This window comes from Pipistrellus kuhlii, unplaced genomic scaffold, assembly GCF_014108245.1.
Source record: "Pipistrellus kuhlii isolate mPipKuh1 unplaced genomic scaffold, mPipKuh1.p scaffold_m20_p_12, whole genome shotgun sequence".
NCBI classification, from domain to species: domain Eukaryota; kingdom Metazoa; phylum Chordata; class Mammalia; order Chiroptera; family Vespertilionidae; genus Pipistrellus; species Pipistrellus kuhlii.
This window is the reverse complement of record NW_023425427.1, coordinates 35,507,821-35,528,979: the sequence shown is the minus strand read 5'-3', so window position 1 is coordinate 35,528,979 and position 21,159 is coordinate 35,507,821. Positions and strand designations below refer to the sequence as shown.

Genomic DNA, 21,159 nt, shown 5'->3' with positions numbered 1-21,159 from the left:
TCTTCCTCTCTCTCTCCCCTCTCCCTCTCTCTCTCTTCTTCTCTCTCTCTGTCCCTCTCTCTCTCTTTTTATCTCTCTCTCTCAAACCAATAAAATATATCCTTGGGTGATTTTTTTTTTAATATATTTTTATTGATTTTTTACAGAGAGGAAGGGAGAGAGATAGAGAGCTAGAAACGTCGATGAGAGAGAAACTGCCTCTTGCACACCCCCCACCAGGGATGTGCCCGCAACCAACGTACATGCCCCTGATAGGAATCGAACCTGGGACCTTTCAGTCCGCAGACGGACGCTCTACCACTGAGCCAAACTGGTTTCGGCGGGTGATTTTTTTTTAAAAGAATATATTAATTACTTACTAGAAAATGCATGGCCCATGCCAATTGTTTAGCCACTTCAAGTTTCCATAATATATTTATAGAACTTTTATTCTTTTTCAAATATGTATCTAGTGATCCAAATTTCACAAACTCCTGAACCAGAATATCTGCATTAAAATATAATAATGATAAGGCTCAAGTACACATACAAAATATATATAACTTGAAAACTTGTATAAATATATTATAGTTACCTGTGGGTATTATAGGAAAAGAGATTAAACTACATACAATTCACTAATTTTAAAAGCTAATCAGCTGCATACTATTCTGAAAGGGGTGTTAGTTTATTCACAACAGCAAGAGGAAGGAATCTACATTTTTATATGTAAAATATTATACATAATATGCATTACACATAGTAATATATAATACACAGTAAAGTATATGTACACAATAAATGCATTATATATATCTACATAAACATTTCATAATTATATACATTTTACATACCCCCACACATATAAAATAATACTTCAGCACACCTCTATGTGTCATCACTGAATTATGACTGCTTTTTTAAAACAAATAAAAATGTCTCACATTATTAATTTTTCTTCCACGAAACTATTTAGACATTCAAAACTTCCTGAATTCTTCTTCCACACACAAAAATTAATAATAATGTCTATTCTATTGGAGGTATAAAGGAACATTTGAGTTTGAACTACATCCATTCTTTAATTTATGCTGTAAAAAAATTGTTTTGCATTGCTTTATCTTTAAAACTATTTTTTAAAAATACTATTAAGATATACTTTTCCAGACAAGCAAGTATTTGCTCTTTAAAAAAGTACTAACTGCCATTATGAAACAGTAAAAATTACCAACCCTGTTAGCATTGACTTAGTTCCTTAAAGACAAGACTATTTCTACATAAATGCAGGTTATTTAATAATTAACTGGGTTTAGGGATTATTTACATTCTACTAATAATAATTTGTAAAAGAGTAAGCTTAAGTTTTTGATTTCAAATTTGAACTTATTGATATTTTGTTTTTATCAAGCATAGTGTTGTTTTCAAAATTAAATAATGGAAAATTAAGATACAAAATAAAACCTACAAAAATTCAAGTAAAAAAATTGTTAATATGGCATACTGATATATATTTTTGAAGGAATTCTCACAGACTTCACATTGTTATCCATGTTAGCTCATGGCCTGGTAAGTTATAAACTTCATATATGCCTATATTTCATATATTTGCTTTAAAATGCATACTGTAGATCCAATCTCAAATTGTAATGCTGCTTGATTTAATATTAAAATGACTTAGTTTTCAGCCGAAACTGGTTTGGCTCAGTGGTAGTGTCGGTCTGCAGACTGAAAAGTCCCAGGTTCGATTCCTGTCAGGGGCGTGTACGTTGGTTGCGGGCACAACCCCCTGTGGGGGGGGTGCAGGAGGCAGCTGATTGATGTTTCTCTCTCATCGACATTTCTAGCTCTCTAACTCTCTACCTTCCTCTCTGTAAAAAGTCAATAAAATATATTTTAAATAAATAAAAAATAATAAAATGACTTAGTTTTCATTTGGTATGTAATAACTGTTACTGACAAAAGTTGCCTTTGGACCTTGCTGAGTAACACAAACAAATTAAAGTTTTGCTGCCCATAGTTAATTTGGAGAACAATCCACAACCAATATTTAAAAACTGACCAATGTTATCCCAATAAATTTAATTTTAGAAAAATGCCTCCAGGTAAATTTGTCAGGGAAAATATCCAGGAAAGATCTAGTAGTTGCAATGTTGCAATGAACAAGAGCTTAAGAAATCTTTTTTATGTGACATTTAAGACTTAATATTTTTCATAGATACCACATATTATCATGTCCCCTTATTTTATGTTATATAAGAAAAAAGTACCCATGAAATTGATATGCCATCAATTATATCACAGCTTCTCAATTTTAGATTTTTTTTTAAATGAGAAGAGTATATCACAGAAACAATGAAGTAAATATAAAAAAAGGTGTAAGAATTGGAATTATATGCTCTAAGTATATCCTCCCCAAGTAAAAAATTATGAGAAACATCAATAAATAAGAGATAAATACAGAACAACTCTAGTTGGTGGTAAGTGGGAAAAACTCCCCACTACTGCACTTAGATTTATAGTCATTTTATTAACTCCTCGAAAACAGATTTGAAAGCCATTGCCTTTGAAAATATTATCAATATTCAAATATATGAAGCATTGTTATATGAGTGTGATGCATATCTAATCTACATTATTAATAAAAAATGGGAATTACATAGAAAGTTTCTGAATGTAAACCTTGTGAGTTTTTATGAAGTCTAAATTTAGACATAGAATATAGCTAATATCAACATCTAATAATTTCAGTCAGTTTCATTCAAAATCAGTCTAGGCCTAGCCAGTGTGTCTCAGCTGGTTGGGCATCGTGCTGTACACTGAAAAGTTGCCAGTTCAATTCCCAGTCAGAGTTTATGCCCAAGTTGCAGGCATGATCCCAGCAGGGCATGTGCAAGAGGCAGCTGATCGATGTGCTCTCACATCAATGTTTCTCCCTCTCCTTCCCTTAACCTCTCTCTAAAAATCAATGAACTATTTTTTTAATCAATCTATAATTTATATGCTTTATCTTTTAAAAATATATATATATTTTATTGATTTTTTTACAGAGAGGAAGAGGGATAGAGAGTTAGAAACATCAATGAGAGAGAAACATCGACCAGCTGCCTCCTGCACATCCCCCACTGGGGATGTGCCCGCAACCAAGGTACATGCCCTTGACCAGAATTGAACCCGGGACCCTTGAGTACGCAGGCCGACGCTCTATCCACTAAGCCAAACCGGTTTCGGCAATATGCTTTATCTTTATAATTCCAAATAAATGGTACAGAAATGTCCAGTTATTCCATTATTATGTAAATCAGCCATAATCTACAGGGTTGGATAAAACTAGGTTTACAGTTGTTCATATGGAAAAATAATACAATAATTAACAAATAATATACAAGAAAGAATAAACTTCATTTAGAATACTCAACTGTATATACCTACTTTTGCCAACCTTATATATTATGGTAAAATATTAGTAAACAATGTTTATTATAATACTCTACTGTTTAACATAAGCCATATTAACAATTTTCTGCATTTTAATTCCACTCATTAGTTTCCTTTTTTAGAAGGCCTAACTGACCAGTTCTATAATGTTTTTGGTTTAATTCCTATTAAAACTGTAGATTATACTGATACATAACTATGATCCTGAAAATAAATTTTCTATATTAAAAAAATGTACTGAGAAAGCTATAACATTAACATAAAGAAGTAGAGATTTACTTACTCTCCTCTCCACAGACACATACTCCATAATTTAAAACCAGATGCTTGTGAGAAAGCTGGCTCATCATGCTTGCTGCTTCAAAGAAAGACTAAGGAAAAGACAACCATACAAAAAATGCAAAAGAATTATTGTTTGTAAGTATAAGTATTCACAGTTCAGAAAGATATTCTTTGACGTAGAGAAATGCACTTTCTCCTCTTCTCTGCAGAATACATACGTAAGGCTACCAAGTGCTTTAGTCCCCACCAATCTTAATGCCAAGAGTTCACTCTGAAGAAACCCCTCAATACAGCTGGAACAGAAGATAGCCATGAAAAAAAGAGCAATAGTGACAAGGCAGATAAATATGGAAGATAAACAGGCCTAGACTAATGACACCTAGAGTAGAAGACAGAGGTTCAAACAGAAGTAGACACTAGAGATAGTGATATGAGATTGAAGTAAATGGGTGGGAGCTTCAAATAAGACTTAGTAAGGAATTGGAGTGTACACCTACAACTAATATAATGTATGGCAACTGTAATTGAAAATTGAAAATGATTTAAATTTAAAACAAAAAAGTTATCTCTGCATATAAAATATGACAATTATACTGGGAGATTAGCATGGTATTAACATCACTCTAACTCAACTAAACTTGGACTAGAACTTCTGGCTATAGCTATTGAGAATTACATTCACCAACATTGCGGTATTCTGGATTAGAACAACTCTTTGACTTATATGTTTACATCCTCTTCTTACTAACATCCCTTAAGATATTTTAAGCATCACAAATGTTTGGTGATGTCTTGCTATGCTTAAGAACTCAAAGTAAATGGCAGCAGGGTTGCTGTGGGCTTGTATCTCTGCAATCCGTATTTCAACCAGACTATTTCGTAGTACAAACATTTTTTAAAATTTGATTTTTAGATGGAGAAGAAAAAAGAGATAGAAACATCAATGTGAGAGCAAAGCTTCGATCAGTTTCCTGCACACCCTCCGCTGGGGATCAAGCCCGCAAAAGTGGTATGTGCTCCAACCAAGAACCAAACCAGCAACCCTTTGGTGCACAGGACAATGCCCAACCAAGCCACATATACCAAAGCTAAACTCTCTCTCTTTTTATTTTTAAATAGATTAAAATGTGAAAGAAATCTGTGAAGCCCAAAAAGCTCTGGGAACCAAGTCTGAAAACCATTCCCTTAGTATATACAGAGATGTAATGATAACCTTAATACAATGCCAAAAGAAATTAGTTTTAAAATCTAAGCTAATAAAAAGATAATATACTAATTAGCGCAGACATCTTCTGGACAAAGTCGCAGTAGCTGCCTGTGGCTCAGGCAAGCTGTGGATGGCGGCTACCACTGCCATGGCTGGCCCCAGGCTCAGGCAGGCCTCAGATGGCGGATGGTGGCAGCTGCTGCGAGGACCCAAGACTCAGGTAACCTGATCAGCCAGTTACCTCCTGCAGAGGGAGGCCAGACTGTGGCTTAGGGAGCGTGCCTAACCCGTCAGTAGGACACCCCCTGAGGGCTACCGGACTGTGAGAGGGGGCAGGCCAGGCCGGGCTGAGAGACTCCATCCCCCCAGTGCACAAATTTTCATGTATTGGGCCACTAGTGTTATTATAAAAATCTTATATAATAAAATACTAATATGCAAATCAACCAAAAGGCAAATGACTAGTCACTCTGATGCATTCTGACCCCCACGGGAAAGATGCTCAATGCAGGAGCTGCTCCTTGGTGGTTAGTGCATTCCCACAGGGGGATGGCCGCAGCCAGCATCTGGGCTCCTGGCTGGCAAGCACAGTGGTGGGGTACTTGGAGCCTCTCCCACCTCTGCAGTAGCACTAAGGACCCTTTGGGGAATGCCCACCTGCTGGGGAGCAGGCCTAACCCAGCAGCTGAACATCCTCCGAGGGGTCCTGGACTGGGAGAGGGTGCAGACTGGGCGGAGGAACCTCTCTCCAACCCCGGAGTGCACAAATGTCATGCATCAGGCCTCTAGGATTCTATAATTTTCTATAGCCACACTAGAAGGCATCCTTAGAAAGTTTGTTGTTATAAGCATGATGTGTTGTGTGCTACAAGCTACAAGCATGATGTGTTGTGTGCATAAGACCACATCTTTAAATACCATAAACTAAATAAACTACATAAAGAGCATACATACCTCTGAATAGTTTCTGTGTGTTTTATCCAGAACTTTTAAAAGAACTTCTGTTTCATGCAGTTGACCATAATCTCCTATTTCTCTTCTTACACCTTTAAAAATTTTTGTAAAAGTGCCTTGGCCAAGACTTTCATTCTTTAAAAGAAAGGAAAGAAAAATATGAGTAAAGATGGATAAAGATGTGAAAATTAGAAAAAATGTTCAATGACAAAGAATAAAAAAAAAAAAGTCCATTAGCAAATATCTCCCAGATTTAAGACTCTGGATTCATTATATTCTGCTTCCTTATACAGTAATAAAAAACAAACAAACAAAGGATTAATGAATAAAGTGTACTTTGGTTCCATCTGTTCTTAAAACTGCTGGATTGGCTATAATTATCACCTATATTTACCTACATTTATTTTTATTTACCTACATTTATTTACATGTGAAATTTTGTTGTTGTTGCCTTTCCTACTAGTGCAGTAGAATGGCAGTACAGTATGGTCTGTAGAGGCAGCATATCTGATTTGTTCCATATTACCTACCACCTTCTAGTTGTTTGACCCTGTACAGGCAATTTAATCTCTCTCTCTGCTGTAGCTGTCTTTTCTTCATTGGAGGAAAAGGAATAACTATTTTTCCATAGATTGGTAGGAGAAATAAGTAAATAAATACATGAAAGCACTTAGTATAGTCTATGAGACATAGTAAATGCTAAATAATTAGCTATTATTAGTATTTCTTATACATCCTTCCAGAGTAATTTTTGAAACCCTGAACTCTGAAGCAGGACTGCCTATGTTCAAACTAAGTCTACTATTATTAGTTTTATTACATTAGGTTACTCTGCTTCCCATTATTACCTGAGGATGCATATCTTTACAATTCTTGATAATTATATCTACTGTCTCTTTATGGAATGTGGACATGAGTTGATCGTTTTCTTACTCATTCTGCTCAACATGAAAAATTTTCAGATCTATTTTCCAATTCACTAATTATCTTTTCAATTAAAAGGAATCTGCTTATTAACCTGTTCATTTTGTATCTCTATCAATGAGTATAATTTTTCATTTCTATATTTTTCTACTCTAAATATTTTTATTCTTTTTAAAAAATACTTCCACTGCTTTTTATATCTTTAAAAATTAACTTTATAATCTCTTTCTAAAAGAGATTTATTGGTCTTCTTACTCTTAGGCTATTTCCCTTTTAATTGTTTCAATTAAAAGCTCATGCTTGACCCAACCAGTTTGGCTCAGTGCATAGTGTCTGGGCTGAGGGTCCCGGGTTTGATTCCAGTGGGGGTAGGGCACACATACCTCAGTTACAGGCTCCCCTGCTGCCTGTGCCCTGGTCAGGATGCATGCAGGAGGCAACCAAACGATGTGTTCCTATCTCATGGATATTTCTCTCTATCTTTCCCTCTATCTTTCCCTCTCTCTTTCACTCTCTCCTAAAATCAATGAAAAAATATCCTCGGGGAGGATTAAAAGAAAAAAAAAAAAAAGCTCATGCTTGGAGTTATTTCATAAGTAGACTTCTGAGTGAGCAAGGTTAAGAGTATGTTCTTCCAAAAAGATTTTCCTTCTGCTTCCTCCAAGCACTACAAGGTATTACTAGGGGAGTATCATTTTTTATATTAATTTATTAGCCTAGATCAGGTGGGTGGCATAACGAAACCCAAACTCAAAAGTCTATGATTACAAATTCTCAGGAGAGACATATTTTCCTAAGAGCCCACCTAAAACAACACTTCTCTTCCCCTTTTGCTAGTGAGTGAATTTTTCACATTCCACATATTGTTTTACTGACAATGTATTTATTTGAAGGTCCTGGCTTTATTCAAACATGGCCCCATTTTTAACTCTTGCTCTTCTTTAGGCCTTAAGACTTGGCCCTACTTTTAGATCTTAATCTCCTTGATTAGTGAGACCAATTCCAACCCCCATCATTGTATAGCCATCAGATCCTAAGTACTACTTTGTTTTCAGTTTCTTTTTTAATTCCTTAAATTTCTCTTACTTTCTCTACAATTTGAGAATTAAGATTTAGGTCTTTTATAGAAGAAGATTTTTAATTTAAGATTTATAAAGAAAATTTTAAAATTCTGCAAAAATACAATTCCCTTCTTAAAATATTTTTATTAATTTCTCACTCAAGTTTGGTATTACACTTTCACAAGAAATAAAAATATTTAAAGTGCAAAAAAATTTAATATGGATTATAATAAAATACTTCCAAATGACACATGGATATAAGTGGAGAACATTTGTTATTTTAAAAGGACAAAAAAGACCATAATCAGCATCTAATGACTTACAAATATTAAATCTTCATTTCTGATTTTGTGAAACACCATTTGGTTCACATTATTATGTCTCTGTAATGTTGGTGAGGTTGGTACATCAGAAACACTATTTGTTCTGAAGACTAGAAGGTTTGATTTATCTGTAAAAGAAATAAAAGAAATAATGAAAAACATATAATCAAAACATGCTGAGGACATAAAGTTCTCCAAAGCGGTAAAATAAAGTGTGTTCTAAATATAAGAAATTCTTAATAACTTTGTTCATTTTTTTCCATAAAAAATTACTTTAGCATTTTATTCACTGAACTTTAATGTACCTTAACCAGTTACTTCAAATATTCAAAATTATTCACTTCCATAGCTAATATAAATTTTCAGGAATTTTAATAATTTTTAATAATCATTATTTCATGAGATTTCTAATCTTAGCATTTTTATTTTAAAAGTATAAGAAATAAGAGACACAACCAAGATGGCGGCATAGGTAAACACCTGAACTTGCTGCCATGCACAACATCATCAAAACTACAACTAAAAGACAAAATGGATAACATCCAGAACCATGGGAAGGCTGGCTGAGTGGAATTTATACAACTAGAAGGAAAGAGAAAAGCACACTGAGACTGGGAGGAGGTGCAGAGGTGCAGAAATGAAGTGTGGAGGTGCAGAGCTGTGCGCAGAAAAAGGGCTGGCAACTAGATACAGCTGTTGTCTTTTTTAGTCAGGAGGGAGATGCAAGCTCCCAACTGCTCTGAACTCCAGTTCCCAGCGAGACTCTGGGGACCCAGACTCATATGGAGAGAAACTGGACTGTCTGGCATCAGGCCAGAACACGAGGGTGGCTTTCTCTCAGAAGTGCTTGCAGCAATCATTGTTCCTGTATGGTGCTGTGGGACACAGAGACCGGAGAGCCTCTTTGGGGCAGGGCTGATAGTCAGCCATTTCTGTTTGCTCCACCCAGGTGATTCCCTGAGATCCCACCCCACCCAATTTACAACCCCACCCAAGCTGTGCACAGAGGTTTTTGCATATGAATGGCCTGGCCTTTTGCAATCTAAAACCTAACAAACTGCAGCTGGGTCAGAGAGCCCCAGAGCTTCCAAAAGAAGGCCCAAGGCTGGACAACAACTTGCAGTGCTTCACAACTAGGCCTCATCTGGGCACCTCCAAAGCCCACACAAAGAGAAGGAATCTTCAGATTTCTCTGTAGTTCCTACTGGGTGGCCTCAAGGTGTGGCTGACTTTGCACCTCCTTGGAAATCCAAGAGCCAGTGTATCCAGTGGTCAGAGTGAGACCATCCAGATTACAATTCTTCACATCAATAAGAGACACCCTCAGTGAGCACCAAAGCCCCACTGAAGCAAGTCCAGCATAGAAGTCCTCCCATTGTAGATGCAACTGTTCCTCACAGTCAGCTGGCCTGGAGGTCAATTCTTCACAGTGATACCAACAGCAATCAAGGCATAACTACAACAAGAATGTGCACACAGCCCACAAAGGGGTGCACCAAGAATGTCTACCTCAGGTAATTAGGGAAGCTGAGCCACTGGGCCCTATAGGACACCTAGCACACAAAGCCACACTATCAACACAGGGAAGCAGCCAAAATGTGGAGGCAATGAAACAGGTCACAAATGAAAGAAATGGAGGAAAGCAAACTACTGGATATAGAGTTCAAAACCACGGTTATAAGGTTACTCAAGAATTTTCTAGAAACCTCAGAGAAATTTAGCGAGACCCTCAAAAATATGAAAAAGGACCAATCAGAAATTAAGCATACACTGAAATAAAGAATAATATACAGAGATCCAACAGCAGATTAAGGATCCCAAGAATCAAGTCAAAGATTTGAAATATAAAGAAGCAAAAAACACCCAACTGAAACAGAAAAAAGAAAAAGGAATCAAAAAATATGAAGATAGTGCAAGGAGCCTCTGGGACAACTTCAAGTGTAACATCTGAATTATGGGGGTGCCAGAAGAAGAGAGAGAGCAAGATACTGAAAACCTATTTGGAGAAATAATTACAGAAAACTTCCCCTACCTGGTAAAAGAAATAGACTTATAAGTTCAGGAAGCACAGAGAACCTCAAAAAAGGAATCCAAAGAGGACCACACCAAGACACATCATAATTAAAATGACAAGGGCAAAAGACAAAGAGAACATATTAAAAGCAGCAAGAGAAAAATAGTTACCTACAAGGGAGTACCCATATGACTGTCAGCTGATTTCTCAACAGAAAGTATGCAGGCCTGAAGAAATATTCAAAGTGATGAATAGCAAGAACCTATAACGAATATTACTCTACCCAGCAAAGCTATCATTTAGAATTGAAGGTCAGATAAAGAGCGTCACAGTTAAGAAAAAGCTAAAGGAGTTCATTACTGCCAAACCAGTATTATATGAAATGCTGAAGGGTATTCTTTAAGAAGAGGAAGAAGAAAAAGGTAAAGATAAAAATTATGAACAACAAAGTGATAACAAATACATATCTATCAACAAGTGAATCTAAAAATCAAGTGAATAAAAAATCTGATGAACAGAATAAACTGGTGAATATAATAGAATCAGGGGAATAACAAGGGAGTGGACTAACAATTCTTAGGGCTGTGGGGGAGTGCGGAAAGAGACTGGACAAAAATCATACACCTGCCGAAACCGGTTTGGCTCAGTGGATAGAGCATCGGCCTGCGGACTAAAAGGTCCCAGGTTCAATTCCGGTCAGAGGCATGTACCTTGGTTGCGGGCACATCCCCAGTGGGGAATGTGTAAGAGGCAGCTGATCGATGACTCTTTCTTATAGATGTTTCTAATTCTCTATCCCTCTCTCTTCCTCTGTGTAAAAAATCAATAAAATATATATATTTTTAAAAATCATACACCTTAGGATGAGGACAGTGGTGGGGATAAGGGCAGGGGGTGATGTGGGAACTGGATGATGGGGAGCAATGTGGGGGGAAAAGAGGAACAATTGTAATAATGTGAACAATGAAAAGTTATTTTTAAAAATACATATATAAGAAATTAAAATTCTAAGAGTATGAAAGTGTTTACTTAGAACCACATATGAGAATTTAGTAGTGAGGTCTTTCACTTCAATTAATAAATGATTGATTTATACCAAGCATTTTTTTAATATCATTTTAGAATTATAGAACTTCATGTCACTTCTAGAAAACCTAAACCAATCTGATCAATCTTATAAAGAATACGACAAAATTAATCTGTTTTTGGAGCTGCTTCTTTCACCTTTCTTTTTAAATCAATATACTAAAGACATCACTATATATACACAAGTCATGATCCATATTTCTAAAATAACTAGAAAATTATTTTACCTTTTGGCTTTGGAGGACAACATTTTGTAAATTGGAAAATTATATTGTCTGAGCGAACAGTTTCCATCTGATAGCAATTCAAAAGATCTTTAAGATTACTGAAGTTCTTCTTAGTCCCACTGAGGTTGAATTCTCCATTCTCATTTTTTGTAATCAAACAGTGCTTATATTCAATGACATTATCACGCTATATAAGTTTAATTATAAAGAGAGGGAGGGAAAATCACAATAGACATCATAGTGATTACTGTTACAAAATGGATTTCACAAAAATAACCAACAAAATATTTAGACATTTGAATCATGAATCCTAAAACGGTACCAGTGTAGGGTAATAAAGGTGCTTGATTCTTCAAAAAGAACTATATTGTATAGGGCCCAGTGGTTGGCAAACCACAGTTCACAAGCCACATGTGGCTCTTTAGCCCCTTGAGTGTGGCTCTTCCACAAAATACCACATGCGGGCACGCACGTACAGTGTGATTGAAACTCCAAGGCCCATGCACAGAAGTTGGTTTTCGGCTCTCAAAAGAAATTTCATTCGTTGTACTGTTGATATTTGGCTCTGTTGACTAATGATTTTGCTGACCACTGGTATAGGCTAAAGTAAAATAAAGTTTACTTTATTTTTTTAAAAAAATGATAATTAACAATAATATCATCCTTAACAGTTTTCCATCACTTATAAGATAAAGTCTATAACCAACTTAGTGTATATGGTGTTCCTTGATCAGGATTCTGCCTCCATCTCCAATCTCAACTTCTGCCAATTAACAAAATACAGCCCATGTTCTATGTATATTGTGACTCAAAAAATTCCAAGTAAGTACCATGCTATTTCATGATAACTGTACATGCTCTCTCTCTACCTATGAAATATACAAGTTTTCTTTCTGAGCATTGGACTTTTATTCACTCCTAAAACTTAGTTCCTAAATACCACTTCCTGTGAGGTCCTCCATATAACTCTTACCACATTCTGAATTTGTATAATTGTCTCCAATATGGGAATGTTAATATTTTTCAGTTTTTCAATGTCTGTCTTATGTGCTTGTTCATTACAAGCTTGTTCATTCATCTATTTTTTGAATTGCTTCTTAAAAGCATATCAACCTATTTAGGAGCATTTGTATGAACTCAACTAAATACTTCAAGGTCAATCTCAAATTCTTCCTGCTCCAAAAGATATTTCTTCACTGTATTTTCTGTTATTGTCTATGCCTATCCTATATAATAAAGAGCTAATATGCTTATTAGATCGAACAGAATAATATGCTTATTAGACCGAACAGAATGACTGTACGGACATCCTTCTGGACGACCATCTGGACAACTGTACAGATGACCTTCCGGGAGAAGCCAGGGCTGTGAGGGCCGGCAGAGGCTATGAGGGCCTGTGAGGGGCAGATGAAACTGCGAGGGGCTACGAGGGCTGAGCTGCTTGCATGAATTTCATGCATTAGGTCTCTAGTACTGAATAATTACAATGCTCAATTTAATAAAATTTTTGTTTTCTTTTTCCCAAAAGACAAACTTCTTCAAACAGGGCTATGTAACATATACTTCCTAATACATAACAATATATTCATTTTGATTTGGTAATTGAATATAAAGAGCTATTATAATTACAGTGAGAAAATATTGAAATTAGGATAGAGCATTTTACAATGCTAAAGTTATAACCTACCTTCTGTTTTTTATGGACAATAAATCCATCTGCATATACTAAATATAAGATAACTGAATTTTATAAAACTTAAAATAACTGACTTACTTTCTACATTTTTAAAAAACAAGGTAAATTTTAGAAACTAATATAAAGTTTTTCAAGATTTATACCATGAAACTGCCTTATAAGTGATACTCTTTTTAGATAATTTTGGATTGTAAACAATCTTAGATGACATCCAAATAATCTGCATTAAGAGTGAGGTTTCATTGGTTAGAGCATCATCCTGATATGTCAAGGTTGCAAGTTCAATCCCTGTTCAGGGCACATACAAGAATCGACCAATGATGTATATATAAGCGGAACAACAAATTGATATTTCTCTCTTTTTAAAATCAATTAATAATTAATTAATTTTAAAATGTTTTTAAAAAATGAGGTTTCATTTTAGTTTTATGCTTAAAACATACTTTGTAGATTGTTATTCTTGAAAGAGGTTAGCCCTGGCTGGGTGGCTCAGATGACTGGAGCATTTTACATCAAAAGGTTGTTGCAGGTTTGATTCCCGGTCAGAGCACATACCTAGGTTACAGGTTCAATCCCCTGTGGGAAACGTAAGAGAGGCAACCAATCAATGTTTCTCTCTCAAATTGATGTTTCTCTCTCTCATAAATAAATTAAAAAAAAAAAACAAAAAAAAACATCCTCAAGTAAGGATTTTTTTAAAAAAAGAAAAAAACCCCACCACTAATTAAAAATTCAATAATGCTTTTTCTTTGTTGTTATTATCTTATTTCACTCAAATCTTGTAACCACTACTAATAAAAGGAAAGTTTACTTCTGATTTATTGTGTTCTATATGAATTGGTAAAGATTTGCGTTTTTTCTGAAAAAAGAGACTTTAAGAGAACTAATACAATATGACACTCACACACCAAAAAATGAAGTAAAATAAATTCTATATTGAAAGACAGAAGGACATTATAAATCATTTTATATTTTTATATAAATCCTAGGAATTCTTTTTTTAAAAATATTTTTATTGATTTCTTACAGAGAGGAAGAGAGAGGGATAGAGAATTAGAAACATCGATGAGAGAGAATCATCAATCAGCTGCCTCTTGCGCAACCAAGGTACATGCTCTTGATCAGAATTGAACCTGGGACTTTTCACACCGCAGGCCAACGCTCTATCCACTGAGCCAAGCCGGTTTCGACTAAATCCTAGGAATTCTAATTTATTATACATGCAGGATCCCTGAGGTAAAATAAATATTATGCTAGCTATATCCAGAGCTATAATTCAGATTATTAAAAAGGAAATACATATGGAACCTAAACATGAAAGGAAAATTATATAGATTAAATAAAGATGTTACTATTAGTGAATATGATATACTAACCTCAACAGCAAAAGTCAAAAAATATTTATTAAACTCCTTAGGACTGCATCGAAGTACATAAAGTCCAGTCTGATTACCTGCTTTCTTCAGTTTACTTATGGCAAAATCCATTCTAAAGGTAAAGAAGTAATGTGAATAATAACATAGCAAGATGTCATCTAAAAGATCAAAAGTAAAATCTAAAACTCAAAATTTTTAGAAGTCTACTTTATGTTTATCAATAATCTTGTTTGGAAAAAATATTAAGTTCAAACCAATTCAAGGGACAATTACATTGCTTTAAAAACAAATCAATGGCATTAGAGGACACACAAAATCCCAAAGAACAATTCATTCATTTGAATTTTCTGCCTTCTGATTGCAAACTTAGTATTTTAAAAACAATACTCTCATAAAACTTCATTTATGCAAACAATATAGCATAAACAGTTATGTCTCTTCTACCATAGCAATTTCTAATATAAAAATTATTAATAAATGTGTATTATCATAATATTTAATATAATCCAAAGTGTAGTAGAAGATCCATTCCAAGTAACAAAGACTACTGATTTTTAAAATCTGCTATATGTTTTACTGAAGCTGCATGTCTTGAAAGAAAAGTCAAAGTGTAATCTATATGAAAGCAAGAACATCTATCACTATCTAGTACCACACCTAGGCAACTCTCTCTCTTTATCAAAATCAATGGAAAAATATCCACAGGTGAAGATTAACAACAACAACAAAAATTTACTTTTAAACTGTTTTACTTACGAAATTGGGCCATGACAGTTGCTTTGTAAATTTTCAAGAACCACTGGAGATGCTACTTCTTTACAGAGGTAATGATGTGCATCTGCAGTTAATCTATAATATCCATCAATTAATGACACAAAAGACAAAGCCTCCTTTAATGAACTAAGTTCAATTTCCTAAGAAGAAAAGAAAAAAAGGTATCATTTAAAAAGTCAACTGTCTGCTACATATCAAAAATTCTTTTTGCCCCATGTAGTTAGATTAATTCTTCTAAATTTTTTTCTACATTGTGCAAATGTCTTTTATGGTCCAATTTGAATTATAAATTATTCTGTCTAATATTTAAGACCTCTTGAATATGGGCTTATCATGCCTTTCTAGTTAAAGTTCACTCTACATCCATAATTTTATTATATTTTCCCCATTAGAAAAATGCCAGTTATCTCAATTAGAAATCTATCTAATCCAATACAAAAGTTTGTATTATTTAGAAATAATGATTTATTTTTACATATCAAATATACACTGCTAAGTTAAAGTACTTATTCTATAAGTGAAAATGTATATAGTATAAACTAAAATCTTATAAAAGTCTAGTAGGGAGTAGGTGTACAGTATTAATCATATTTTTATCTGAGAACAGGAAAGCTTGCTGAGTTGCAAGTTAATTATAATTTTGGTAATATAAACCTGTACTGGCCAGAGAGGTACATATAGATACTTAAGTTAAAAAATAACACTAATATGACATTTAAGCCAGGAAGTTAAATATCTGAGTTGAAAAGAAGACAGAGCCAGATAAATAAGACATTTAAGAGCAGAGTATAAAAGAGTGTATTTCTTTTTTATAGAGGAGGGGCATGTAATAGAAACAGAATCATGGTTGTTTAATAACCATACTACTCACCATAAAAAAAAAAAAAGAAGAAGAAGAAGAAGAAAAAGAAGGATTTTCTTACAGACCCTGGGAAACTGAAGAACATGTTACAAGAAGAACAGGCCTGGGAGATAAGGCATCCCAGAGCCCAGATCAAGGACAGAACCTATCTGAAGGGAGGCAGCATTCGGGGCTAATCTTTACAAGGACAGGAAAGTAGGCAGTCTCTGGGAACTCACTAACTGAAGATTTTCCCCACCCACTAACCCTACAGAAGAGTTTGTTTGAAATGAAATGTCAGAGAGCAGGATATTCAGGATGACCTGCTGCTTTCTCAACACTGCTGGCATTATTGGAATAAACGCTCATATGTGATTCAATCTTGTCTGCTTAATTTGGCTCAAATAATGACAGTTGGCCTTGGACCCATTTAGTGTCTAGTTACATTTCACTTCAATTAAAATAAGTGGGATTTTTAAAAATATTTAATAAAAGGGGAAGGGTTAAATCTTTTAGAATCAATCATGTTTTACAGCTTGGGCAGGGCTGACATTTTGCTATATAAATTCTTGGTAGTATTGTTTTAATTTCTTTCTCTCCTTTAATTAGGCAGTATGACTGGTATTATTCACGTATCTATTGGTTAAAAAAAAAAAAAAAAAAAGATGATAATCAGGAATAAGAACTACAACAGGGCCCTAGCCAATTTGGCTCAGGGAATAGAGCATTAGTTTGTGGACCAAATTGCCTGGGTTCAATTCTGGCTGAGAGCATGTACCTTGGTTGCAGGTACCTTGGTTACAAGCTCCTCCCCAACCCTAGCCCTGGTCATGGATCATGCAGGAGGCAACCAATTGATGTGTTTCTCTCTGTCTTCCCCTCTCTTTCCACTCTCCCTAAAAATCAATGGAAAAACATCCTCCAGTGAGGATTAACAAAACAAACAAACAAAGAGCCACAGGAAATTAGTGCCACCCAGAGTGGGAAGAAAAAGTAGCTAATGCTTTACTAATCATAAAAATGAGTGAAAAACAAATTAATGTACAAGAAACTCTATGGGAAGATAGTTTCGGTAGTGATACAAAAAGCTAGATGTAATAAAAAAGCTGACTAAACTGATATTTAGAGCTATATTTAAAACTATAATTAAATTTCTTCAAGATACCTTGGATATTAAAAATAAATACTTCTATCCCTGACTGGTTTAGCTCAATGGATAGCATATCAGTCTGCGGACTGAATGATCCCAGGTTTGATTCTGGCCAAGGGCACATGCCTGAGTTGCAGGCTCGATCCCCAGTCAGGGGCATGAAGGAGGCACCAATCAATGATTCTCTCTCATCATTGATGTTTCTATCTCCTTTTCCCTCTTCCTTCCTCTCTAAAATCAATAAAATGTATTAAAATAAATTATTGTAAATAAATAAATACTTCCAAAAACTGTATAATGTAACCATTATTTAGTTATAAAGCAAACTTACCAGATTTTTACCATCTTGCTTATGGATAGTTACAATTCTGCTTTCATTTGAGCCTTCTTGGCTTGCCTGCTTAATACTGACATCAATAATATCGGGAAAGTCACAATATAACTGTAAATCCTATAATTAAGAGTATTTGAAATTAAAAACAACCTATGGAGCCATTTTAAAATAAGACTTATGAATGATATAATATTCATTAACAAAATTTTTAAGATAAAAAAGTATTGATAGCAATAGGTAAATATTAAATGGGATTCTCTTCCCCGATATTCACCCTAGACTACACTGTATCTTGTTTTGACTTAAAAATTAGAGCATCAAAAGATGCCAGGAATCTTAAGTGTGCTCTAGTACTCTTCAGTCCAATCAATAGTAATAGCAACAACTGTCAGAAAATTAAAAGTTTACCACAGAATGAAGACTGGAATATTTTTAAAGCTCTAATAATAATCTAAGAACAGATACGAACAAATTAAAAAACTTATAATACAATCCTAAAACATACTAAATTTTCATACATCATAAAATAAAAATTAATCTTTACTAGGATATTAAATTTTATGATTATGCCTCCTATATCAGTAATAGTGAAAGAAAAAATATTTTAAACAATAGTAAAATAAAGATGCAAAACTACCTTAAAAATAACTTTATGCCATTTCTGAAACTATAAGAATATTACTAATTATTTTGTCATAAATAATTAAATAAAAATATTTAAGAGCAATCAGAAAAGATCTATAGATATAACCTCTACACTTACATTTCTATCAGTGGGAGAAGAAAAGTACAAGGCCAAGTGTCAAATTACTAAAATTACTTTACTTCTATTGCCATTCTACTTAAATTAACAAAGAATGAGAACATATCATTAAGAATTACCTGTTCTGTCAGTGTTTCACTTTCTTTATGTTTCCCTCTTGACCACTGAATTCCACCGTTTCCAGTTACTATAATGGTTGCAAAAATCTCCTCACCTGAAGGACCTCTTCCAGGTTCTTTTACTTCAAATTGCTCTGTGTAGAAGGCAGACTGAAGAGTTTCCAGATTTATAAGATACTTAAGTTTCAAGTTTCTGGCAGTGGCTTTGCAATGGCTGAATTGCTCAATAAATCTGCGAAATCGGTACCTTATTCGCTTTCTTGTCAAAATATGATAGTCTTGGATCTTTGCTCGAATACATTTTGGTAAGAATGTCTTATAGCTAGGCATAAAGAACACACACAGTGAAATAAAACATTTGGAATATAAATCTAAAACAAAAGTAAAAGATAACTTACCTCCTTTTTCCATGATAAATGCTATAAGAACACAAGTGGAGAAAGGTGACATAGTTACCACTGAAAAGTAAGAAACGGTGGACCTTGAAAATGACTTCAGGTTTTCTCACTGCGCAGAACATAGTCAACATATTTTGTAATCTCTTCAGTCTTCCTATGCTCCCTTCTGCTACGAGGCCTTTTCTATCACTCACTTCTTTCCACCCATTAAATTCTACTCATTTGCTGAAACCATTTTGGCTCAGTGGATAGAGTGTCAGCCTGCGGACTGAAAGGTCCCAGGTTCGATTCTGGTCAAGGGCATGTACCTTGGTTGTGGGCACATCTCCAGTGCGAGGTGTGCAAGAGGCAGCTGATCGATGATTCTCTCTCATTGATGTTTCTAACTATTCCTCTCCCTTCCTCTCTGTGAAAAATCAATAAAATATATTTTTAAAAAGAAATAAATAAATAAATAATAAATTCTACTCATTTGTCAGACCTTAAAAGTCACATTCTGTTCCTTTTCATAGAAACTACGTATCTATAAGTAAAGAAATACATAAAATTTTAAAAAGTTTATACAGCAAATAGGAGAGCCTCAGTAAGTTTAGAAAACACTGAAAAAAAGACTTAAAATACAATCAGAATGCAAATTCCAATGCCTACTTTATATACATTTGTGAAAAAAAAAAATTAGTTACCAGTGGGGTGCCTGGCCAGCCTGGGTGAGGGGTGATGGCTGTTTGCAGGCTGGCCAAGCCCCCCAGCAGAGACCTTCACCCCATGGGGGTGTGGCCAGCCTGGGTAAGGAGCTTTTTTGCTTTTGCTTTTTTTCAGTGCCACCTTAAGCAGAGGTCAGGGCCAGCTGGAAGCAGGTATCTGGGATTTATTTATCTTCTATAATTGAAACTTTGTAGCCTTGAGCGGAGGCCAGGGCCAGCCAGGGCTGGCCAGGGTGGGTGGGAAGCTTGGATTCCTCCATCACCAGGGGCAATCCAAGCCTCCTGCTCGCTCCAGCTCTGTGGCAGCCACCAACTTAGTTGGGTTAATTTGCATACTCGCTCCTGATTGGCTGGTGGGTGTAGCAGAGTAATGGTTAATTTGCATGTTTCTCTTTTATTAGTGTAGATTCTGCCCCAAACTAATAATTCATCTGTTTTCCCATTAATCCTGAATATTTTAAAACTAAGCAGAGTCTTTATTTCTCAAAAATAAGCACTAAGTGAGAATTCAGGAACTATCAGTGAGTTATATTAACAAGGCAAGCAAGGCAGGCATGTTTTTAACTTCAGGACAGGAATAAATTACTTATTGTATATTAAAATATCATGGTACAACAGACAAAAGAAAAAACTAAAAAGTTATACTACTTCAAAGTTACACTCTGGTGCTACAAATGTTATTTTTAAGAAAGTGGAAAAAAAATACACAGAATGGGAAAAATATTTGCAAACATATATATATGGTAACTTATATGTGTAGACTTGTATCTAAATATATAGACTCCTTACAAGTCAATAATAAAAAATATTGAGTTGTACATTTTAAGTGTGTAAATTTTATGGTATGTGAAATATATATCAATAAAACTTTTAAAATATCATGAAATTTTATAGTGAATGTTTGATATCTGTATAATTTTAAAAGAAAAATTATGCAGAATTTGCAGATGCATTTATATCCTGATTAAGAAAAACCACAGAAATACAATTACTAAACCTTCACTTGAGTTTAGGACACTAGATTAAACAATATAGGGAAAGGGCATGATTCCTGACCTCAAGAAGCCACAGGATTATGCCAAGACTTTGGGCAATATCATGGTATCCAAAGCAGAAGTGTTCCAACATAGCATAAGCCTAGAAAAGGATTCATATTTATAAAATTCAAAGTTTCTCTGTTCTTCAACTGTGCTCCCTTCAATTCCTTCAGTTTCTATAATGATATGTAAAATATACCTCCATTGACTCTGTTCTTTATGGTCTAATATATAGCAGGCATTCAATAAATACTGTTAATGAGTGAATGAATGAACAAATGAATGAGGCCTTAGGGAAAAAAGAAATGTTTCTGTTTTTCCTTTGGGCTTTGGAATCTTCTAGATTCCTCATTGAGTTCCTAAAATAAAACCCTATAACCTCTATCCTTATGTTAAGACTTAATGAACATCTGAAAGCAAGAAAGGAACACTTAAAACCAAAGAGGGAAACAGGAAATTGATACCCTGCAAACTG

General features: G+C 34.6%; 1 protein-coding gene across 14 annotated transcripts in view; it reads right to left on the bottom strand.

The window, feature by feature from the left end:
- JAK2 (Janus kinase 2) overlaps positions 1 to 21,159 on the bottom strand; it is a 91,990-nt gene that overhangs the window by 27,882 nt on the left and 42,949 nt on the right. For 12 of the 14 annotated variants that reach the window (XR_004987188.2, XM_036433978.2, XM_036433976.2 and 9 more), the window contains 9 exons: positions 18,546 to 18,867; positions 17,661 to 17,780; positions 15,321 to 15,478; positions 14,565 to 14,676; positions 11,493 to 11,679; positions 8,166 to 8,293; positions 5,858 to 5,992; positions 3,698 to 3,785; positions 360 to 487 (listed from right to left, as the gene is read on the bottom strand). Coding sequence is in view for 13 of the 14 variants with exons in the window: in XM_036433978.2 (XP_036289871.1) it covers positions 360 to 487; positions 3,698 to 3,785; positions 5,858 to 5,992; positions 8,166 to 8,293; positions 11,493 to 11,679; positions 14,565 to 14,676; positions 15,321 to 15,478; positions 17,661 to 17,780; positions 18,546 to 18,867 (1,378 nt within the window). In the remaining variant the exon portion in view is untranslated. The remainder of the gene's footprint in view (positions 1 to 359; positions 488 to 3,697; positions 3,786 to 5,857; positions 5,993 to 8,165; positions 8,294 to 11,492; positions 11,680 to 14,564; positions 14,677 to 15,320; positions 15,479 to 17,660; positions 17,781 to 18,545; positions 18,868 to 21,159) is intronic. The other 2 variants (XM_045580181.1, XM_036433979.2) reach the window with 2 other exon arrangements.